The following is a 25640-nucleotide window of genomic DNA, read 5'->3' as shown; positions in this document are numbered from 1 at the left end:
TATTGCATTGCAAACGCTTGTTTGTCTTGTTGAGGGCTTGATGCTCTTACTGGATGCTTTGCGAGGATGAGAAATTGTGCCTATCTGCGCCTTACCTGATGTATATGGTGGGTGAGTGTTTATTGTCTAAGTTATACTGTGCGGGAATCATTATGTGTCTTGTCACTTAATCGTGTTGATGGCACTTGTCTGCATGTACTATCCCTGCCTGGTCTCTTTGTGGGATATTCAATGTTGCCTCATATGAGGAGAGCGTGTGATGTAGAATATTCTAGGGAGGGATGGAGGGGGGAACGGTCTAAGTTTTACAACTCCAGGTAAGATTTTGTAATCTTTATGGATCTTGGTGGGAGAGTTACGGAGATGGTCTGTCTCTGCTGCACAATCCACCTTAGGAGGTCCCACCAATGTGACACTCAACAAAGCATCTGGCATGAAGCCAGTCTTGGCCTGAGGGTCCTTCTAGGACTGCCCTTCCCCCACCTAATTCTGCCTCCTCCACAAGCTGGTTTGACTTTTGATAAAGCGCTTGTGAATGATCTGTCCAACTTCTTGCAGGAAATTGACGATATTATTAGCATCACAGCCCTCGCTAGTATCCTGTAATATGGTACAAACAAACTTAGAACTGTTTATATGGGAAAAGGGGAAGCTGATAGAGAATTGCGCTAATGAGTGAAGCCGACCGTAGATAGATACTGCCTAGGACCCTTGCAACAGGGGATACAAGAACACCTGAATACAGTAACAGATGCTCGGGTAGATTTTATTTAACCACACTACACTTATTGATGCTTCATTACCTAGTCACAGTCCCAAAATCAGAGGCATGGATATAAAAAAAGGGTTAAAACGCAAACTCACCGCAGCAGCCCGGCTTCAACAGGAAGCCAGGCAACCTTTGTTGGGACGGGGGCGGGGCCGGACACGCGACCGGAGCTTCCCAGGAGGCAGGCTGCAGTGGCTGGCGCATGGCTCCGGTGCAGAGAGAGGAGAGCCCTGCGTGCAGCCGGCGTCCGCCCGGGAAGCCAAGGAGCGGAGTGCCGGTGTCCCTGTGCCCGTTGATGTCGGAAGAGTCCTGCGGAGTAAAAGTCCCGGTGAGTGGGGCTGCAGCGTGTGTATGTGTGTGTGTATGTGTGTGTGTACGCGCGCGCGCCTGTGTGTGCGTGCGTGCATGCAGAGGGGTGGGGGCTGGATGTGTCCGGTGAGTGGGGCTCCGTGCTTGCGTGTCTGTGTGCACTGCTTGTGCCCGGTGAGCGGGGTTGGGAGTGTGTGTGTGCGGGTTTGTAACAGGGGAGAGGGGGGGTGCGCACGCTTGTATGTGCCTGCGTGTATTGTGCCTGTCTGCGCGCGCGCGCGCGCGTGTGCCTGTAGGGGATGGGGCCTGCCTGTGTGCGCGCCGTGTTTGCATGCAAGCCCTGCGGTCTGCGCAAGCGCGCTCGCTCCCGCGGTGAAATCCGACACTGGGAAAGCTCGTGACACTTTGGTGTCCACTCTCCCAAATACGGATAGCATTAGTTGGCGACCTGACAGCATTCATGCTTCGCATGAATGCTAACGTCAGCTCGCCCTAAAAAGGGGGTGGTGATGGACAGAGTATCTGAGTTAATCAGAACACTCATACCCAGTCAACAGATCAGGGCTTGATCCATCACTGTTTTTTAGCTCACTGCACCATCCCAGTTCAGAACCTGGCTATATGCAAATTAGTCTGTCCCTGGCCCAGTGCATCATGGCAACAGGGCAGACCAAACTACCAAGCCAATTCTTTACTGGAAAGGAAACAAGCTTCCAGGGACCGGTTTCTGGCATTACAGCCGTCTTCGGCCTGGCTTGCTTGAATCCTGATGGTGCAGTGAGCAAGGGACTCATGTCTGAGCATACCCTTCCACACTTGTAGTGGCCAAAACGATTAAAAAAGGGGGTGGTGATGGACAGAGTATCTGAGTTAATCGGAACACTCATACCCAGTCAACAGATCAGGGCTTGATCTATCACCGTTTTTTAGCTCACTGCACCATCCCAGTTCAGAACCTGGCTATATGCCAATTAGTCTGTCCCTGGCCCAGTGCATCATGGGAACAGGGCAGACCAAACTACCAAGCCAATTCTTTACTGGAAAGGAAACAAGCTTCCGGGGACCGGTTTCTGGCATTACAGCCGTCTTCGGCCCGGCTTGCTTGAATCCTGATGGTGCAGTGAGCAAGGGACTCATGTCTGAGCATACCCTTCCACACTTGTAGTGGCCAAAACGATTCAAAAAGGGGGCCTGTCTTTAATTTCTATGGTCTGCCTAGATACAGTATGTGGGAGTTGGTGGGATTCTGTTAGGGGAGAGACACCACATCAAAAGTTTGGGAAAACCTGATCCAATGGCAGAAGGGTGAATGGGAATGTGTGCGCAATGAGGAGATGAGGACCCTGGACGCATGCCAAGAGGGTAGTGGGTCTGAGGGGGCCCTGTGGAGTTTGAAGGGGAGGAAGAAAATGACAGGACCGGGACACTAGTAGATAGTGAGGACCCCATAGATAGGGAGTCCCTAGCTGGGTCCAGTGTCGGGGGCAGTGCCTCATCCTTTTCCCTATCCCCAGAGGAGTGGGTAGATAAGAGGGAAGAAAGGGAGCATCAGATGGCTTTGGAGAAGCTCAGGTTAGAGCAAGCCAAGGAGATAGCACAGCTGAGGGTGGAGAAGAAAAAGCTTGAGACCAAAAGGGTCTTAGCACAGGAGAAGATGGCAGCGGCTGAGAGGACTTTCGCCAGGGAGAAATTCGCTCTGGAGGGTAGATTATCCCCTGAGTGCAGTTGTGGTTTTCTGGATTCACCAGTGAGGGTGGGGTCCAGTGGTGGTAGCAATATGGAGTCCAGTGCAGGAAGTCCCATTCCCAGTTCCCAAAGTATGGTACCTTGTTCCCAAGAAGAGGAGTACAGGTTGAAGTTCAGGGACAGTAAGAAACTGTCTCACCAGTCTTGGGGGGAGTTTGCGGATGAATGTTATGATGAACTGGTTGATTGGGTGACGTTTAACCCGGAGCATGATTTTGAGGGACTGATCAATTAGGTTATCAAAGAGCACATGCGCAGTTGTTGTTTGCCGGGGTTGTGCCAACACCTGTTGGAGTGTGAGTCCATTAATCCTTGGGAACTTGCACAGGAAGCAGACTTCTGGGTAAATGCCCGAAGTTCTGCCAAAGCATTGGAGAGTGATTCCAAAAGTAGCGGCTTGGGTACCTTCCCGTCCTGTGTGGGGGAAGAGGTTCAGTGTAGCCCAGCAAGGTCCCAGTGTAGTGGGAGGGGTGTAGGGGCTCACGTCCTGTCTCAGTGGAGTAGGAGTGAGTGTGGGACTGTGTGTCCCCAGGTGCCCGAAACCCAGTCTCAGAGCCTGGAGGGTTCCCTAAGGGAACACCAGGTTGAGGGCCTAGGCTGTACTAGAAATCCATTTGAGGGGGATCTCCTAGTGTTAGGAGACCCTGGAGCATCTGTAAACGGAGCTCCAGTGGTTCTGGTGTTTGGTAGTACCGCTTCAGTTGGGAGGGTGCAGAAGTCCGGATTGAGGGGTGAGAGGGGGATGTGTTCCCCAGTGAAAGAACCAGTGGGTCAGGGACCAGCCAGAAGGGCTGAGTCACCGATGAATGGCAATGGTGCCACCACTTCTGTCCTGGGGGATCTTCGCATGCTGTCAGATTAACAGGGGTCGGGAGATCTGCGCCAGGCAGACTTTCACACGACACATGAGTCATGTGTTACCCTCATGGGGTTGAGGCTGTGTGCGCCCTCAGAAGTCCTGGCGTACCAGGCAAGTGTTCAACCGCAGGGGTTGGTCCCTGGGTTGGGAGGACAGGTTCAGGATCTGTCTGACCTGGAGAGAAGGACATCTGTAACCAGTGTCTTGACCAGTTTGGCTTTCAGGGGTACCGCTCCAGTTGGGAGGGTGCAGAACTCTGGAAGTGGGTGCAGAGGGAGGGAGCCCTTGCCTCTGACCCCGGTACAACCTGAGGGTTTAGACCCTAGGTTTGGAGACCAGTTGCTGGAGAGAGGTCCTGAACTGGTGGGAGAGTTGTGTTCTGGGGGGGCCTCTCAAAGGAGGAGAGTGCTGAACCCTAGGAGGAGAGGTAGGGGAGGAGAGCCTCGTCCCTGACTTCTGGTCAGCCTGAGGGTGCGGACCCTAGGCTGGAGGATCAGTGGCAGTCTTGAACTGCCCTTATGAGGGGAAGAGTGGAGAATAGGTACTATATGCCAGGGGCAAATACCCCCACTCTGTGGATAGGCAAGGACCAGTGGCATCTGGGTGGCCTAGGGCCTGGTCCTGGCCGCGGGCAGCTAAGAAGTACCAGTGGGGTAGCCTAGTTGTTCCTGAGAGCTTTTACAAAGGGTACCACATGGGTTCACAGTGGCGTAGAACAGGAGGGTGTCCTAAGGCCAACAGAAACTAATTCAGCAGTAATAGGAAGGGTGAAGGCACCAGTTTGGGGGTGACCATGTAGAGAGGGCCATGTCTACCAAATTCAATAGCTGTTTTCTTCAGTGCAACTAACAAGCTTATTCTTGCAGTAGTAGCATCGATCCTTCATAAGTGACTTCCAAGGTATATCATCGGTAAAGACGTAAGCGCTGGAGAGATGAGTTAAAGGCCGGTGTAGAACGTTGAGGTCAGACGTACACGCAGTCTAATCAAGATGTGTTCAACTGCTCTCCATGTGTGGCTTGGTTATTGGTGAGTACCTGGGCTGGAAGGAAGCTATAACTGGTGACAAGATAGGGGATACGAAGCCCGTACACTAAAAGCGCTCTTCCAGAGAGTTTGCCGTGGTCAAGCACGCTGCTCGTGCGTGCCACATGTGCCTCAGTTGAAGTGCAGAATCGATGCTGGCACTGGTGGAGTCTCAGTGCAATGCCAGCCTGAATAAAATGCTTAAAGATAAAGACAGCGACACTGAACGTCTACATGTCGCTGGACAGGAACTGAACGAAACAGCTTCTAATTCAATATATGGGGCCATTACGCAAATTAATACGATTACGCTATATGGAGTAAGAAAACTAAAGGTGGAGAAGGAAAGCACACAGAAATAGTGAAGTACATATTACACTGAAATTCATATGCTATGAAGCAGAGATTAACCAGGTGTTTGTGAAGAAACATTTCAGCACAAAATCGAACAGTGTTATCAGCTTTCATGTACTTGTAGTGTACAAAGATTTATCTCCTTCTCTAAACCATCAACAAATCATTGTCTCACAACATGCTGGTGAGCAGTCCCAGAAAGCGGGTTGGGTTGGGTTTGCTGAGTTTCCCCAGACAAAGCGGCCCACCACCAAAGCTGCTGCATAAGGTGCCCAGGGCAACTCCTTAGACAGCCATAACATACAGAGCTCCGATGGAGAGCCAGGGTGAGATCCAAGCTCCAAAAGTCATTAAGGCTGACCTCGAAGCCAGCACATCACGAGGCGCTAGAGAAGCTCTGTCTGATCAAGTTCCACAGGCAGTGCCTGAGAGACCACTACTGTCCTCCAATGTATGTACGGCTCAGCATTCTTAATTCCGCCAACTGTGTTTGATATTGCAAAAAAACCGAATATTGGCGATAGATGGATGGATAGAGACTTTTGAAGAGTTCATAGATGCAATAGATGAAAAAGAGTATAAAGTATCTTGAGAAACATATCCGGTGAAGGAGGAAAGAAGCCATGAAAAAGAATTTACAAGAAGGTGAAAAGACATATGATCAAATCCAATAGGCCTTTAATGTCAAGTTCAAGCCAGTGCCAAATGTGAATTATAAAAGATATATATTCATCCAGAGACCAGGTAAGACCATTGATGAGTTTGTTGAAACACTGGATGTTTGGTAAATCACTGTAAATTCAATTAATTTATGATGAGGAGGCTACCCTCCTCAGAGTGATCAATGGATGTTTGTCGTAAGCATTTCAATGACGAATGCTGATGGAAACTGAGCTTGTATCAAGTCCTCAAGGCTGCTTGCGCTGACAAGCGTACTTATCGCCAAGTGACTGACATGGAGGCCGTAGGTGCCCAAAGTGCGTCGGTCATGAGCACGAAAAGTAAGCCAAGGTACAAGGCCGAGGGACACAAGGTCCTGTCTCCACAGAAGAACAAAACGTGTTACAGATACGGACTGTCATTTCCACACGAAGGTAAATGTCCCGCCATTGGACAGATATGCATAGACTGTGGTAAAGCGAATCATTTCGTGACGACTTGCAACGCGAAGATAAAAGTAAGTGTGTTGCAGCGTGAAGACAAAATGGCCGACCAAACGCTATATCAGTGACATTCGACGTACTCCCACAAGGCTAAGCGGTCACACCAATTGAGGCAAATCAACGCAAAATGAAGTTGATAATCGTGTCTAAATCATCGAGAAAGAATTCCTCCCTGTGTGTTTACAATGAAAGGGACCATGACAATTGTGCAATATTGATGTTTACTTCAAAAAGGCATGCCCATATGGGGTTAGTCGAATGTGAGAAAAAATCCAAAATGAAGACAATTCAACATGAAGACAGCTGTGCGTCGATAAATATTATGCCGCTGGAGATTTATCGCGAATTATCTCCGGTACCACAACTTATGAATTCAAAGACTAAAGTATACTCATGGGCTGCCTTAACACCTTTCAAAAGTCAAATAAAAAATTTGTAGCCACGATGAAACTTAAGAAAACTGTGGTGAATGCGCCTATTCATGTACTTCAAGGAACAGCTTCAAGTGTTTGCTGAGTTTCCATAGTGCTGCTTACTTGGAACTGATATCAGTGAACTACACTATGAACGCTCATCGTGAAATTGTAAGTCAATTTCCTTCATTATTTCATGGGTCGGGAAAACTCAAACAATGAAAGTAAGGTTACACATAAATGAGAATTTTCATCAAAAACATAGACGAGTTACATTTCTTGCAAGAAGCTGCTGAAAAGGAACTTCATTTTTTACTTATACATGACATCATTGAATTCTCCATTGGTCCGACACCATGGCTTTCTCCCATTGTAACAGTGCCTAAAAGAGACCGGGAAGGAGCTGTATGCATAAGTGTTGACATGCGTCAGGCCAACAAGACAACTGAGCGAGAGAAACCTCACAGTCCGCACATTGCTGATATGATAACTCAATTGAATGGCGCAGAGTTCTTCTCTCGACTCAACCTAAATAAAGGATCTTACCAATTGGAACATGAAGAAAAATCCAGATACGTTGCAACCTTTTCTACGTATATTGGTTTGTTTTGCTACAAGCGATTGAGTTTTGGTATATCCTCTGCTGCAGAACTTTTCCAAGTCGTCATTTGGCATCTAGTAAATGCATTTAACTGTAGTGATATATTGTTTTTTTGGGGCTGCACAGAAAGAGCATTACAAAACAATCATGCAAGTATGTCGTTTGCTGAATGATGCAGCCTTAACTCTGAATGCTGACAAATGCGAATTCCAGAAGAAAAGCTTGAAATTCTTCAGCCTTGTCTTTTGTGATGGGGGTATGAAACCTGATCCAGCTAGTGTGCAAGCACTGTCTACTGCAAATCCCCCACAAGGCATTTCTATGACAGTCATTTCTTGGAACGGTCAATTACTGTTCTAGATACATACAAGACTTTGCTAAGGTCATTGCACCAGAACTAACCAAAAAGTATGTGTCTTTTCATTGGTCACATGAGTGTGAGAAGAGCGTCCAAAAAAATCAAACAAGCCATTGAGAGCGCCATTGAAATGCTCGACTTTGATCCCAAACTCCATACAGAAGTTGTAGTTGATGCTAGCCCTGTCGGGTTAGGCACAATCCTTGCACAGCACAAGGGACCACAAAATGCCTGGAGACATATCGTGGTACATGCCAATAAGAGCCAGTCACAAACTGAACGTGCTTACTCGCACCCTGGGAAAGAAAGTGTGGCACTGGTTTGGGCTTGTGAATAATTTCCATGTGTTTGTGTATGGAAAGCCCTTCATATTAGTGGCTGATCCCCAAGCATTGTTGATGGTATTTGGCAATCCCACAGCAAAAGTGCCTCCTCGAATTGAGCGCTAGGGGTTTGAGGTCACAAGAATTACAACTAAACAATTCTTCATCGTCCAGGGAAAGATCAGAAACTGGCTGATTATGCCCTGGTACCCCATGTAAGACAGTGGAGGATTACATCCAATTTATTGTGAAATCGAGTTCACCAACTGCCATGTCTTTAGAGCAAATTGCCACTGCCACAAGCCAAGGTAGTGGCATGTCAAGATTAAAAGTTGTGGAACCAGTATTCTAGACCTCTCACTAATGGCAGCGAGTATATGAAGTTCAGAAATGTGAGATGAACTTTCAGTAACGCAGGAAGGCCTCATTCTACAAGGTACACAGATTGTTATTCACCAAAGTCTCTGACAACAAGTAGTTGAATTTGCCCAAGAAGGAGATCGAGTATTGGTTGCCACTAAGAGAGCTCTCCGTGATCGAGTCTGGTTTCCGTATCTTGACAAAAGGGTCAAAAAAGAATTGAAGACTTGTCACATATGCAACTGTCTTTCATCTCAAGTTAGTCAGCAACCATTGATTATGTCAGAATTGCCCCATCATGCTTGGGAGAGAATTGCTATTGATTTTTTTTATGGCCCTCTGGATAATGGACATTATCTTCTAGTTATTGTTGATCAATACTCCCATTTTCCATTGGTAGAAGACCTTTCATCCACTACACATGAGCAGGGTTATTCAAAAACTAGATGGCATCTTTGCGTCATGACTTGTACCTGCAATCTTAAAATCTGACAACGACCCACCTTTTAATAGTCAAGAATTCAAAAACTTTCTAAATCACCTCAATATAAAGAATCAAAATGTTATGTTATGTTATGTTATGGGAATTTGTATAGCGCACGGCTGCCCCAGCCAAGCCAAGAAGCACTCCCCTTTGACGCCAGGCCAATGGTCTGGTAGAACGCCTCATGAGTACTCTAAAGAAGGCTCTTCAGCATTCTGAATTGAGGAAGTTCGACCTCGAAGGTGCTTTGAACACTATTCTTTGAGGTTAGCGTTTGACCCCCTTACTCAACCACAGAGGAAACCCCTGCAACTATCATGTTTGGAAGAGTCATGACAACCAAGCTTTCCCAATGGGAGGGGCTGGGTGTGACCGGGGATATATCTGCATGCTGATAGTCTTCTTGGGCAGGTAGAGAGATGGTTCACACTTACATTTGAATAGGTTGTGTCCTGTCCTCACTCAAAGGGCTGATTTACCCCCTAGTGATTTGTCTGGAGCCAGGAATGGGCTGCAAGGGACTGTTGCACACTTCTGAGGGTTCCTTTGAAGTCACCCGTTCATCAAAGACATTTTTGAGTATATGTACTGGAGCTCTGATCCCATGTTTTTAGACGCTTCTTGGGACTGGTAGCCAGACACTGTTGGCACTACAAACTGCTCATTGCCGTGAGGACTGCTGTGCTGTCAGGAGCAACAACCATTTCAACTAACTGCCTTGTTGTGTTGACCTGCTGCAGCTGGGCTGCAGGACGGACTACCAATTTGCAACCTAACTGTATGTGCTGTCTGCTGCCTGCCACCTCCTTTTGTGCCCCAGAGTGCTCTCCAAGGGCTTGTTTGCTTGCCCCCTGTTCTCTCGAGATCTTAGGGCCATCAAAGACCCTGTTGCCTCTTTTCTCCAAGACTTCTGCTGGGTGAGCCCATTTTACAAGGGCTAGCATATCGCCAGTGCTCCCTTCTGCACCAAGGTAAAACTTTGTGCATTACAGGACAGTGCACCATGGGACTACAGTGCAGCGCTCTGACCAGGGGAGTGCCTTTGTGCATTCTAGGGAAGTGTTCCATGTTTTACAAACCAGCACGTGGTGAGCGTTTTTTCTCTAGCATGAACAGCGTTGTTTCGCCTGGAGGCATTACCAGAGAAACAAACACGTCCTTGAGCCAGCGTGCTCACTGCAGCTGAATTGTTTTTTGAACCTCACCCCCGGAGTCTGGTAGGATATCTCCACCATCAGAAGCCACCATAAACTAGTGTGGCCCCTCTGGTCGTGAGCCTCGAGGAACAGCCCCCTGAAGACTTGTACTGTTCTGAGGTGGTACAGTGCAGCGTCTAAGGCTGCAGAGCTACAGGAGCTGCACAAAGCCTTCAAGGCAGGCCTTTCGACGACACGTTGTTCTGTAACATGTGTCGGGCCAGCATTCTGAGGCTCATTCCAGCCAGCCTCGCCCTCTGGTTTTAAAGCGTATACTGCACAAAGCTCTCCACGTTGGGTCACACTCCTGAGACATGACAACATTGTTAGCAAGTTACAGATGCCCTGAGGACAGTGACCCTGCACCCACAAAGGTACTGTGAGGCGGGTTGGGTCTAGAAGAGGGTTAAAGCCACCGTGCTCCCCTTCACGGGTGGTTTGGTTTCCCTTGGGCAAAGAGACGCGATTCAAGCGCCCCCGGCGGGCCCCAAATTCGCAAGAGCTTGAGGGGCATTTCTTGTTCAGCAGTGTCTCTGCTCTGGAGATGACCGCAAGAATGGTGCAGGGCTGTCCATAGAGGAGAACTGCTGGTAATGTGTTTTTATCTAGGAACCTATATCGATAATTCTATTTTATGCCCTTGCTCGGTTATAATCAATAATATCCCTATAACGGCATAGTAATCATATCCATATTCAGTCGTAGCCCATGCAGTCACATTAAGCAAGCCTACTTCTCCGGACCCCTAGAAAGCACAAAGAGTTCTCTAAACAAACCAAATCTCCAGCAACCTGGGAAATCCCCCTTGATTTTGTTTTGATTTCGTCCTAGAACTCCGGTGAAACACTGTAAGAACGGCCAGTTCTTAGTGACATCTTTATTGACGTCTTATGTCCAACCTTACGTCAAACCCGGCACCTTTCAGGTATAAATATACCAACGTTGCCTTAAGCAAACACACGGTGGTGGTTTTGGAGCAGAGCAGCTATCTACTTGCCCGAGAGCCCAGCTGATGCGAGAGCCCACGGATGCTGCCCCTCCCCTTTGACGCACTGAGAGAGACGCTGTCTTTTCTCCTGCCGAGAAATCCAGCTCCGGTGTTTCCAGATACCTTCGCGGGTTACTGGGATATCGAGTCCTGAAAGAGAGATACAAGACCTCCTGCTTTCTATTACCCAAGTACGGAGCTGACTAAACCCTTGAAGAGAATTCTTGAGTCAGATTCTTGGCAAAAACAAACTTAACTTAAACTGCTACTTACTTACTCCTTCCCACGTGTTAGGCTTAGGTCAGGTACACCGGGGTAGGCGTATTTAGAAGCACCAGTTGAGTACGTTAGTCAATGTATATATGTATGTATATATTTTATCTATTTTAAAGTATCATATGGCTAAGAAACCATATCAATGCTTTTACAGTATTATTTTATAATCCTCCTTTTACTGTACGCACTTTACTTTACTATGAGTATTGCAATTGTGGCAATTCATTTCTCTTGTATGAGAAAACAGACTGCTCAATGAATCACACTTTTTATTGAAAACGCCCGTCTTTCTTTTCTCTGCATTCTGGTGAAACTAATTACGCACACGTGACTGAGTGAAATAACTGTCTATTGTTTTCACACGACTCTAGAGATACACTCTTATTCTGAGGGAGCAAAGTTGTCATGTTTTATGGTCAGAAGCTAATCCATTCTTGTCTATCCAGGGAGGTTAAACTCCTCCTCGTTTATTCAAGAAAGTTTCTAGTGACCTCTGAGCTAGCTGGCAAACCTTAAGTCTAATATAGTCAGTAGAGACCTAGATGACCTCAGTCCTACGTCTACACTGCTGTTTATATTATTCCAATGCGCAGAGCCTATTGGGAATATAGGAACTACACTACATGGCGCCCAACGTTTGGTAAGGCGATAAATCTAACGCAAGACGTTAGATTAACTCAGTCGTGCTTTTTCACACAGACCCTTTTTCCCGTAAATACTCCAAAAGACGTCTGGAGTGGGTAAAAGGTTAAAATCCGCCGGAACTTAGTAGGAAGAGATTTCTATGTATAGTTTTTGGTTTAGTCAACGTTGAAGGATACAGTGTTCTAAAATATAGTGCACCTAATCTTTGTTTCCTTGAAACCTGATCTGCAACAAAAACCTTTCTGTCAGTAAAAATGTCAGAAAGTGACGACGAAAGGGAGGCAGCTACAATAGCAGCTCAACTCCTAGCGGATGACACAAGTCTCCAACAGAATGACCCGGATGCTATACTCATTCCGGTCACCATAAGAGAAACTATAACTCTTAAACTTATAGAAAATGGACTGACACCAAGAAGTGGTACAGTCATATTCGTAATTGAGGCACACGAATATCAGCAGACAGAGGTATTCTATTCATGGATAAACTTTCCAGCAGCAAACGCTGTCACACACGACTTCCACTATTACAAAATAGAGGAACCTCCGGAAGAATACACCCCTTTCGAGGAGGTGGAAATCCCATTAAATTACCAAGAGCACCTGCTCTGGTTTAAAGGCGCCCTAAAACATAATAAGCACATCAACAGGCTCGGTCCACTAGGTAGACCAGGAGCAACGTGGCTGGTTCTAGCCGGCTACACACCACATCCCGACATAGAAAAAATGTTAGACCGGGAATTATTAGCACAGCTAAAACAACTGATTAAAATACATAGACAATTAGTCCAATATGTAATGCGGACTTCAACAGTCCAACCAGCTATTAACATTCCACAGCTGACCCCTCATCAGGGGAACACAAACAAAATTACACCACAGAACATACAATCATGTCTGGGTAAAGTACCCGCAAAACAGGAACAAATTCCATTCTGGTTAGCACAAAAAATCACTCAAATAGAGGCAGTATTTCCGGATACTACCCCTTCTGAGAAACACAGAATTCTGACTATCTGCCTTCCAATGGGGATCGCACGACATGTGGAGGACTGTGACACTTGGGGCACAGTCTTTGCTTCCATTTACACAAAAACACATGGTGTTCCGTCTATGGCGATAATACCAGATGTACTGAGACAGATTCAAAACGAATACGGTCCAGAACCTGCTTTAACTCTGGGTATGAAATTACTGAAAGACATCAAGCAGGTCTTGGCTATATTATTAGCCAACATAAAAGGAGAAGCAGCAACTGTGGCGATCCGCCAGAAATTGAAAGAAACAGATATAGCAGAACAGCCATTTGAACTTGCCAGAATCATAGAAAAATCCTATGAAGAACTAGGAAGAGATAGTTTGGGTGGGAAACCAGTAAAACCCCAACTAACTGAAAATCCTGAAAAGATATTTATTAAAAATAATCTAAACACTCCAAAAAAGAGCTGGGATGGAAATAAACAATCCACTCCCAAAGAAAAAAGATTCCAGTCCAGAGGAAGGTCTCCTCGGCGGAGAGAAAAATCTCCGGACCAAGGACACAAGTCTCCCTAGAGGGAGCCCTCTGAGAAAAGATAGAACCTTAGAAATAGGGATAATCTGAAGAAACCTGATAGATATCAAGATATTGATACACGTCCCTCTCGATCTTTTCAGACCTCGCAGAAATCGGAAAGAAGAGGACGGTCAGAACACAGGGAGGAGCACATCAAGTCCAAAGACAAGGAACCTGCTCATCAAAGTAAAAAATTACACTTTCCAAAAAAGAAGGTAGCCAGTATTAAAATAATCAAACATGCCGTGGATACTGAGTGCACAACTGAAAAACGGAGAGTGGGCCCAGACAATGCTAGACAGTGCAGCAGAAGTGACCATAGCTCGCAAGATCCTGATGAATCATCTGGAGACAGTGGACACGAATGAATACATTCAGGTGGAAACTGCAGATACCAGAGTTAGCAAACCTCATAAAATATACGAAATACCATTACGTATTGAGGGAGATAAGACTAGGAAAGTAAGGGGTCTATTTTGGGATAACCTTTCCAAAGGCTATGACATCCTTTTAGCTGAGAAAGACTGGCCACCAGAGTTTGTCAGGGAGTGCCCTCGTGGCAAAGAAATGATTATGCCTGCCTTCTCAAATCATATTTCAATTAATAAAAAATACACATATGCAAGAAAATGGGCAGTAGCCCAAGCTCCTGCATTATATAAAAATCATGTGGGATGAGATGAGGACTCTCCTCCTCACAAAATCCAGTTAAAATGTCAACTGACTGCACAAAGGCAGTACCCAATTAAGCAAGAAGCTAAAAAACAAGTCAGGGAGATCTTAGATCAACTTGAATACCAGGGGGTGATTGAAACATGCACCTCACAAATGAACAATCCTTTATTTCCTGTCTCCCAGCCAGACGATTCATATCGTCTAGTTTTGGACTACAGACACCTCAACTCATGTTGCAAGACTTTTGCAGTACAAAATTCACACAGTGCAGCACTGATGTATAACATCGTGCGCAAAAAATAAGAAACGACATTAGATATCTCTAATGGATTCTTTTGTCAAAACATTGCACCTGAAAGAAGGTATTTGACCGCTTTCTCAATAATGGGGTTGCAGAAAAATTTCTGTTGACTCCCACAGGGATTCAAGAATAGCCCAGATTATTCTCAGCAAGAGTAACAGAGTTACTACAAATATATGATGATGAGGCATTATCATATGTCGATGACATCTATCTAACAGATGATGACTTGGATACTCACTTGAAAAGAGTGGACACCATTATACTTGGGTTTGCTGCAGAGGGTTACAAATTCAACTTTAAAAAGTCACGAATTGCCCATCTAACAGTCCTGTTTTTAGGATATGAATTATCAAGTGAAGGCAAAAGCCTAGCGGACACTTTCTTAGAGAAATGCGCGGTACTCCAAGCACCAAAAACGCTGAAAAACTTACAATCAATACTAGGTTTTCTGAATTTCGGAAGAATTACATTCTAAATTATACAGAGAGGGTTAAACCTCTCTATGAACTAATAAAACCTGATTTTAAACCAATCAATTGGACTCAAAAACACACAGAAATTTTGAGATCATTGCAAACAGACATGCTAAAAGAGTGGACACCATTATACTTGGGTTTGCTGCAGAGGGTTACAAATTCAACTTTAAAAAGTCACGAATTGCCCATCTAACAGTCCTGTTTTTAGGATATGAATTATCAAGTGAAGGCAAAAGCCTAGCGGACACTTTCTTAGAGAAATGCGCGGTACTCCAAGCACCAAAAACGCTGAAAAACTTACAATCAATACTAGGTTTTCTGAATTTCGGAAGAATTACATTCTAAATTATACAGAGAGGGTTAAACCTCTCTATGAACTAATAAAACCTGATTTTAAACCAATCAATTGGACTCAAAAACACACAGAAATTTTGAGATCATTGCAAACAGACATGCTAAAACAAAATTGCAAACTCGCGAAAACACACGCAACCTTGTAATCCAAGTCATCCCAGGAAGATGCGGATTCACGTACCTGACCTCTAATGAGGGAGAAACGGTACCAATAGCTTACAAATCACATTTGTACACACAAGCTGAAAAAACATTCAGTCTTGCGGAAAATATTGTAAATGCGGTTCAAACAGCTGTAGCAAAAGAAAGAGCCCAAGGCAGACAGATAACAGTTTTAACAGCAGAATCAGCCTTTGAGGCATTAACAAGCCCACGCAATTTAACTACCGTGGCATTAGATCCAAAATGGATACAATGGGAAAATTCTCTTGCAACAGAAAAAGTGAAATACTATTTTGACCCGAACATAAAAAAAGTGAAAAATCTAACATATGAAAAAGAATATCCTCTGCCAATCGAAATTCTGCCCCTACAACTTTACGCCTGTGTAATATATACAGACGGATTAGCACAACCCTCAGTTTGGGGTAAGCAAGCTTACAGTGCTACGTGCGCGGTTGTTAAATGCCGGTGGCACGGAGGTAAATTGAGACCACTGGTAACTATGTCTCAATCTATAAAAGACAGTTCAGGTCAACGAACTGAATTATTGGCTTTAAAAATGGCGCTCGATATTGCCGATCGCGAATTCCCGACACTAATAGTGTGCGATTCGCATTACTGCGTCAAATCCTACAATAATGACTTGCAGAACTGGGTTCAAAATGGTTACAAAGATGACACAGGTGCCACAATCAAGCATAAAACGCTTTGGGAACAAGTAGTTCTTTTACAAAAAGAACTACAAAAGACTCACGTGATACATACACTGAGTCATCATCGTAATGGCGTTCACGTTGCAGGGAATTCATTGGCTGACACAGCCACAGCGGAAGCAACTAATACGGCTTCCGTAGCCACAAAAAAAGTTCAGAAAAATACATAGACGGGGAAACCATGCTGGCGGTAAAAACGTCTTCAAAAAGCGACTGTGCAGCACTACCCGTAAACTATCCACTCAATTATACATACATAATTGATGCAAACTCCGTTCCTTTTGCTCGAATCCCTGGAGTGGGGGATAGAGTAATTCCAAACACGAACAGGAGAATCTTGTTAATAGCAGACGCACACATGGGTGAGGGTCTAAGACACCAGAAGATCAAGGAATCTCTGAAAGAATTGCAATCAGAATACTGGTGGCCGGGAATGAGCCTGCAACAACACAAATTTGCAATAAACTGTCCAAACTGCAACAGAGATCGCAGTGGCGAACCGACCGGAGTATTGCCATGGCTCTTCTAATAGATAACGCAAAAGGCTATCTATACACAAAACCCAGCGGGAAAAATGTGTCACATTAACATATAGAGACTAGATTCACTTAAAAATGTAGACACCAGCACTTGGCTGATGCCAGAACTGTTATAAAAGATTTGCGAGTCTATATCGGCACATTCGCAATTGGCATGCTACATTCTGACCAGGGTCCTGCTTTTAGCTCTCGAGCTTATAAGGAGGCCATGACCAGCATGGGCATTGCATTGCGGTACTCTTGTCCCTTCCATCCTGAGGGAAATGGGATTGTGGAAAGAAAAAACCGAGACATAAAGCAATCTATAACGGCGAGGGTATTAGGTTCGGGTGATGGGTGGGTCCAACATTTAACAAGTGTCCAACGTAGTCTTAATAATCTGCCAAGAAATTCTCTAAAAGGTTTCAGTCCGTACGAACTATTGTTCGGGACTAGAATGCATATTCAGGACTTAGATAGACAGACTTCAGTGGTAGAAGAGAAATGCTTTGATATCAAAGATCATTTGGCTATTTTACAGGACCTAAATGAAACAAGAAAAGGCCTGAGCAACGTAAAGTTAAAACAGCAGCCAACAGCCACTGAAGATAAGCCATCTGTCCCAGCAAGGCCTGTCTGGATTCCAAAGATTGGGGATCTGGTCAGAGAGAAGATCGCGGTGAAGAAGGAATTTGGGCCTTCTTACAGAAAAGCAGTACCTGTCTTAGCTGTCAGCGGAACGGGATCAGTTGTGCTACCGCCCCTTGCTGATAAAAAGGAGAACCGAGTTGTATCCATCGACCTGGTAGAACCACAATCATGTGGCCAATAATAAGTAGTAGGCCCAGTGGACTCCCAAGAAATAGCAGAGTACCAAAACTTGCTACAATACAAGAGGTTCAAACTGAGAGACTAATCACATTTGATAAACCTGCAGTGAATCAAAAAGGACTATGCAACAAAGCCATGGAACTTATGCCTCTTGGAACCCAAATTGCAACAGTTCGTCAAGAAACACCTGTCTACAACGATGTAGCCTCAGACTATGCTAATGAAACAAAGAAAATTCCAAAAGCAAATGAAAATCCGGAAGCAATTCCAACAATTGACAGAACTGCATCTGGCTACTTCATCAATTTCGATAACTTTTCTGAAGATCCAAGCGAACCGAAAGAAACACCAGCAACAAAAACTTTTAAAGACAAAGTAACTGAACTATTTCATCAACTCAAAGAAACCTATCTGATTTCTCCATGGATTGAATTTTGGATTGTGTTAGATGTACTTTTCCTCCTGCTTTGGCTCATCATGGTTCTTTGTTTGGGAAAATTAATTGAGGGAAAATACAGTACAATGGACACAGCAAGTCAGAATATCAACTTGGTCCTAAAGCCACACAAGTCATCACACATCGAGAAAAGAGAACTATCATCAGTGAATGTCACAGCCAATCCAATACCCGGTGGGGTAGCTTGGGACAAAACAGATTACGAAATCTATGGCCCGGTCGAGCTCTTGAAGTATCCACACCAGTTTAAGGTTTCATTAAGTGACTTTGTAAAACCGAGCACATTCTCTGATGATTGAGACTTTGAAAGCATTAATGCCAGATCTCAGATTTAGTTATGTCAGCAAAATTCACAGAACAAGATTACTTACAGGGTTCATCTAATTATGAAGAAATGTACTGCTACAATCACTTTGCACACCATTATTTGCATAAAACTGCTCAACCTAGAAATGTGTTTAATTATAATCAATGGGAACATTGTGCAACTCCCCCAAAAGGTAGTTCGATAACATTTTACGAAAAATTCCCATACTTCTCAGGGCTTAACACAAGTGAAGCAGAAACATTTTATTTCAAACTGTTAAATAAGACAGGGGTAAAAACAATGCTGACAAACACTAAATTAATCTATTCGGAAACATTTTATGAAAAAATGACTACATTTGTTTTTGATTTTTGGAAACATAACATTGAAACGAAAAACATCTGGGGTACGAAAGATTGGCAGGTCCAAGGTTTAGAAGCATTATTTAGAGCCTGCATGATCCCAGAACAAATTATATTCTTGAATGACACAATTCAACAGACAACCTGTCTTGGCCTAGCCAAAATTAAAGACTTAAACAAACCGTCTATTCCAAAGCCAACACCTGACAGTAATAGCACTACAGATGTTGAGATAGACGTATCCCATATTTTTAACCAAAACAGAACACATCCTGACTGGAAAAAATGGTTGATCTGGCCCACAGACACAAATAACTGTCAAGATAGATTCCTGAACAAAATACAGGGGTTCAAATTGACCAGGCCAGACCCTAGATACTCCCAGAGACAACATCCAGGGATAGTTACAACATACAGTGTAGGGAAACTATGCCTCTAATGGCTACAAAAATCCTCACTGGCAGAAATTAAGCAACACTTGACTTTACTTAAAGACGGTGCTGACTTGCGTGATTTCATAATGGGACCACGCAAACAGCGTCAAAAACGTTTCATAGCGGCCGGTATATACGCCGCGTACAACGAAGCTTGGAAAGAAACACAAATTGAAACAGCAGAAAAAATATACGAGAAATTGATCGTATTAATTTGGAAAAATCACTTTCTGTTGTGGACAATGGGTTAATGACTCTGTCCTCCAGAATTTATTCACTGGACAGTATTGTATCATCTGCTATTGATATAATAGAGCAGGACTTACTAATGTTACAACACGGTCAGTCCCAATTACGTTCTATTGTACAGCTTGGCTGGACGTTGCAAAATCTGCGTTCAGGCTACGTACCATGGCGTTTAATCAATACAAAGTCATTATTCTCTATCTTTAACCTTACTGATAAACAAATCAGTTTGGCACAAAAAGGAGCAGACTATACGATTCTGAGCATTGAAAAACTTGAGAGATTACCATTGACAATGTCAGAAAGACCTGTCATTGAATGGATAATACACGGGATAATAACAATTCCGATAACAACTTTCCAATTTAAATACTGTCAGGAGTATATACCAGCGGGCCAGTATGAAAGGTTGGGTAAAGGGTACATTAAGTCATCATGGAAATTGCCTTATACACACACATGTTATAGTGAAAAGAAACAGAATGTATTTCTTAGTGGTAGCAATTGTAAACGATCACTAAGTGGTATACTTCTGTGTCAAGGTATTAATTTGCATGGGGCCTGTGAGGGGACTTCAAATAACCTTTCATGTCACCAGCATGGCACACCTGCAACACAAATAGAGCCATTCTTTAGACTGCTTTCTAACGGGAGCTATATTCTAATAGTGGACCACAGCTGTTGTGGCATGGTGCCAGGGAAAGCTTATCTTGTGAGCGTTAGTTCCATGGTCACTTGCTGTATGCAAGTATTGTATCCAAGCAAAAATTTGGCCTTCTTTGAATATCTCTTCTATTCGAATTGATACTTTAAGCAGAATGAAGTCTGTTTTTTTACAGACAACTGTGCCCATAACGTCATCAAAAGAAACGTATGATCTGCAAGTTGCAAGGACAATGGCAGAGAGACATAGCCTTTTATCAACAAATTGCCCGGTCCATTTCGCAGAAATGCTGCTAAGCCAAATCTTAAATATGTCTGATACCAGTGGTATCCCACATGTATTTAAGACAATTGTTTCGGGACTGTTAACACCCTTCAAAACAGTTCTGGGCATTTTTCCTAATTTTGTCCATTCTGTCTTTGGCGGCCTACCACTTGTTTTGGGACTCGTAGCAGGAATTTTATTTTTGATACTTCTGCTCCGATATGGCAAGCCAAGTCGCAGACAAGACTCCAGCAACAATGGAAGAAACGATCCTAGCTATACGCTATCGGGACCGCATAACTAAAGTCCTTGGATTAGCCCGGCTAAGAGATCTGAATATGACCTGGTTTCTTTCATTCAGACCCATCTGGCAGAATTGCATCTTACCTGTGCTTCGATGTATGCTATGCGGAGAAGAATGCGTGTTGGACGTCTGTCTTACACTACCATCAGCAGTACCATTGGATACAGATACTTTGCTAAGTCCTGTAACGGCTCATGCATCGTGTTGTCCCCAGCGGCCACCCATTCTGATGAAGGCATTCGTTGAAACTTCGCCACTACGATTAGGTGGTAGTGAAGTACGAGATGAGAGCAACATCACCCAGGTACGACCTTCTGTGAGCATTGCTGATCCTGACATCGACGATAGCAATCATGCTCGAGACTGCTCAGTTGCGGCATTTTCAAACTTGGTCGAACTTTCACCTGAAGCCGTAGACAACTTTTTAGCGAGTCTATCTGAAATTATGTTCTCCCCTGAACCAAAAGAATAAACTTTTAAGCAACAAGCACACAGCGTTCCCTGAACTCTGAATTTGGCCTTCAGCTTTGATAAACAAAAGCAACTGAAAATATTTGGAACTATTTTCTCCTGAAAACAAAATTATTTTTTCCCAATTCCAAAATATTTACCTTTTTTTTCTGGCACTTGTACTCTGCTTAAAGTAGAACTATTCTTAAAGAACAGAGCTTCTATTTTTAGTAACTTTAGAGACAATATATTACCTCAGCCTCTAGCACATTTCAGCAACTGTATTTATATGTGATGGAATGGTCTCGACCTTCTTTTCTGTATTAAGAGCCATTTCATGTGTAAGTTTCGCAAATCATTCAGCTAATTATATATATGCATCGTTTTGACTGAATGATTATACTGCTTGCAAAGCGTACAGTACTATTAATCATTTTCATGTATTTCGCATACTCCATTTCAAATGCAAAATACACATGCACCTTTAAAATGTTTACTATTGCTTAGTTTTAGTAATGATGGACATTAGATCGTGGAGTGGGTATTGTGTTTTTATCTAGGAACCTATATCGATATTTCTATTTTATGCCCTTGCTCGGTTATAATCAATAATATCCCTATAACGGCATAGTAATCATATCCATATTCAGTCGTAGCCCATGCAGTCACATTAAGCAAGGCTACTTCCCCGGACCCCTAGAAAGCACAACGAGTTCTCTAAACAAACCAAACCTCCAGCAACCTGGGAAATCCCCCTTGATTTTGTTTTGATTTCGTCCTAGAACTCCGGTGAAACACTGTAAGAACGGCCAGTTCTTAGTGACATCTTTATTGACGTCTTATGTCCAACCTTACGTCAAACCCGGCACCTTTCAGGTATAAATATACCAACGTTGCCTTAAGCAAACACACGGTGGTGGTTTTGGAGCAGAGCAGCTATCTACTTGCCCGAGAGCCCAGCTGATGCGAGAGCCCACGGACACTGCCCCTCCCCTTTGACGCACTGAGATAGACGCTGTCTTTTCACCTGCCGAGAAATCCAGCTCCGGTGTTTCCAGATACCTTCGCGGGTTACTGGGATATCGAGTCCTGAAAGAGAGATACAAGACCTCCTGCTTTCTATTACCCAGGTACGGAGCTGACTAAACCCTTGAAGAGAATTCTTGAGTCAGATTATTGGCAAAAACAAACTTAACTTAAACTGCTACTTACTTACTCCTTCCCACATATTAGGCTTAGGTCAGGTACACCGGGGTAGGCGTATTTAGAAGCACCAGTTGAGTACGTTAGTCAATGTATATATGTATGTATATATTTTATCTATTTTAAAGTATCATATGGCTAAGAAATCATATCAATGCTTTTACAGTATTATTTTATAATCCTCCTTTTACTGTACGCACTTTACTTTACTATGAGTATTGCAATTGTGGCAATTCATTTCTCTTGTATGAGAAAACAGACTGCTCAATAAATCACACCTTTTATTGAAAACGCCCGTCTTTCTTTTCTCTGCATTCTGGTGAAACTAAGTACGCACACGTGACTGAGTGAAATAACTGTCTATTGTTTTCACACGACTCTAGAGATACACTCTTATTCTGAGGGAGCAAAGTTGTCATGTTTTATGGTCAGAAGCTAATCCATTCTTGTCTATCCAGGGAGGTTAAACTCCTCCTCGTTTATTCGAGAAAGTTTCTAGTGACCTCTGAGCTAGCTGGCAAACCTTAAGTCTAATATAGTCAGTAGAGACCTAGTCGACCTCAGTCCTACGTCTACACTGCTGTTTATATTATTCCAATGCACAGAGCCTATTGGGAATATAGGAACTAGACTACACTGGAAGACTCAAGCTCAATTACTGTTTAGCGTTTAGTAGGTGCTCCTGCGCCGTATGTTTGGTTTCTAAATGCAATCACTTCAACCACGTTCACTACAGTTACCGTATGAAGTGTAATAGGAGCTCAGGTGCGCTGTGACCTATGTTTTCATATTAATTTGTGTTATTCTCTATCAAGCCTGCATTATTTGCACTAACGGTGTGATTTAAGTCATTTTGGTCTTGTATGATTTACAATATAGAATTTATTTTTACCTAATCCTGCGTGGATTCCCTTTTGTGGTTTACTCACTGTGTTGCTGCGCGAGTGTGTTGCACAAATGCTCTGCACATTGCCTCTTTAAACTAGCCTGACTGCTCTGTGTCAAACTACCAGAGGGTGAGCGCAGATTATCTCAGGTGTGTATCTGGCTTACCCTGACTAGAGTGGTGGATTCTGCCTGGCTTAGGTGCCTACCCTAGCCAACCAGAAACCCCATGTCCAACAGTGGTTCTTGTGAATCACTTGATTTCCCAGCATGCTCCTGCTGCAGAACTAAGTCACCGCACTTTATGTAGGAGGACTAGCCACCATTTGTTTCTCAAAGGGAAGTGTGACTCTTTTTCCTAGAACATACATGTTTTTGCCTGAATTGTAACTGTTCACTTCTCCATATTATATCAATGCAGCTTTTTCAAGAAAGATTTTCTTCATGTAATTTTCAATGTTTTTTCTATTTTGCAGAACAACAATCACATCTAGAAAATATGAATGGAAAAAAAAGCCATAAAGGTTCCGGAGGCAAGATGAATTTTACTCAAAATATCTACTTAAAGAAACGGCACAGAATGCACATGAGGGAGAGACGCTTTGCTTGTAATGTGTGTGACAAAGGATTTATCAATGAGACACTTTATGTGAGGCACAAAAAAGGACACACCAGCCTCAGGGCATATCCCTGCGAAACGTGTAAAAAGTGTTTCACTCAAAAGGGAACATTTTTACAGCATCAAAGAACACACACTGGAGAGAGGCCGTATCACTGCACAGAGTGTTCCAAGCGCTTTGCTTATAAGAAAGGCCTTGTACGGCATCAAAGCGTACACACAGGAGAGAGGCCTCATCAAAGTGTACACACATGAGAGATGCCTCATCAAAGTTTACACACAGGAGAGAGGCCTTATCACTGCACAGTGTGTTCCAAGCGCTTTGCTTATAAGAAAGGCCTTGTACGGCATCAAAGTGTACACACAGGAGAGAGGCCTCATCAAAGTGTACACACAGGAGAGATGCCTCATCAAAGTTTACACACAGGAGAGAGGCCTCATCAAAGCGTACACACAGGAGAGAGGCCTTATCACTGTACAGTATGTGCCAAGAGCTTCACTCAAAAGAAAATTCTTCTTCTGCATCAAAGCATACACACAGGAGAAAAGCCTTTTCACTGCACCATGTGTGAGAAGAGCTTCCGTCAAAAGGCGCATCTACTAAAGCACGAACTAATACACACCGGAGAGAGACCTTATCACTGCACTGTGTGTTCAAAGTGCTTTTCTCGTAAGGAGACCCTTGTACAGCATCAAAGCGTACACACAGGAGAGAGGCCTCATCATTGTACTGTGTGTTCCAAAACCTTTTCTCAGAAGAGAAACCTTGTACTGCATCGAAGAACACACACAGGAGAGAAGCCTTATCACTGCACTCTGTGTTCCAAGCGCTTTGCTGATAGGAGCGCCCTTGTACGGCATCAAATTGTACACACAGGAGAGAAGCTTTATCACTGCGCTGAGTGTTCAAAGCGCTTTTCTCGTAAGTCTTACCTTGTACTGCATCAAAGAACACACAACGGGGATACGGCCTTATCACTGCACAGTGTGTTCCAAGTGCTTCGCTGATAAGGGATCCCTTGTACAGCATCAAAGCGTACACACATGAGAGAAGCCTTTTCACTGCATGGTGTGCGAGAAGAGCTTAAATCAAAAGTCAAGTCTCGTAACACCAAACACACTGGAGAGAAACCTTATCACTGCAAAGTGTCTTCCAAGCGTTTTCCTTAGAAAGAAAGGCCATGTATGGCATCAAAGGGCACACACAGGAAAGAGGCCTTATCACTACAGTGTGTGGGAAGAGCTTTACTGGTAAGGCACATATGCAACGGCACCAAATAATACTCACTAAACTGAACCCTATCACTGCGCAGTTTATGCCAGGAACTTCACTCAAAACGAAAGTTTCTACAACACCAGTTAATAAAAACAAAATAGATCCATTTTCACTGTAACAATCTTATGTCCTGCTTACCCCAAAGTAAGTTTTACTGGAATGTTGCAACTTAGCGAGGGCTTATAGTCATAAATTCCTAATGGCCAGTGTTCCCTGTAAGGAGCGTGCATTTAGTGTAATAACCCTGAGTGCGCAAACTCTGTTGCGAAGCACATACAATTCACACATCACTGAGGCACCATTTGCAGCTCTTGCTTTTAAAAAGCGAGCAGCGTGGAAAAAAAGATCTCTAGCGTGAAGGAGCACAGAGAGCAGATCTTGGGCCTAGCAAGATACCACAGTGGAAGAGGGGAGAACGTTGCAGCGTGCCTCTTAAACGGCAGGTATCAGATTGCCGAGGGTCACAAGTTGTGCAGCATGTTTCTTCTTCGCATGCTGTTTGCTGCACTAGTTTCTGAGAGAGGCTGTAGGGCTTTACAGGCAGCAGTGGCTGTCCGGGCATGATCTGCGCCTTGCAGATTAATTTATTTTAAAAGTCCATGCACTAATTAGCATTGTTCGGTATTTAAGGGCACGATGTGCGTCATACTGATGTTTAAGTCCCAGCTAAAAGTGTTCAAAAGGCAAGCACTCGGTGCATAATGGTATGCCT

The 25640-nt window shown here is 44.0% G+C and overlaps 1 protein-coding gene across 1 annotated transcript in view; it reads left to right on the top strand.

The window, feature by feature from the left end:
- LOC144822678 (uncharacterized) overlaps positions 1 to 23907 on the top strand; it is a 73492-nt gene extending 49585 nt beyond the window's left edge. The window contains exon 3 of the mRNA XM_078680491.1: positions 23510 to 23907. Within this exon, the coding sequence (XP_078536617.1) occupies positions 23510 to 23907 (398 nt within the window). The remainder of the gene's footprint in view (positions 1 to 23509) is intronic.
- Positions 23908 to 25640: the final 1733 nt, after the last annotated feature.

Source organism: Lissotriton helveticus, chromosome 1_1, assembly GCF_964261635.1.
Source record: "Lissotriton helveticus chromosome 1_1, aLisHel1.1, whole genome shotgun sequence".
In the NCBI taxonomy this organism is placed as follows: Eukaryota; Metazoa; Chordata; class Amphibia; order Caudata; family Salamandridae; genus Lissotriton; species Lissotriton helveticus.
Note: the sequence above shows the minus strand (reverse complement) of the source record. Positions and strands in the feature narration are given on the sequence as shown.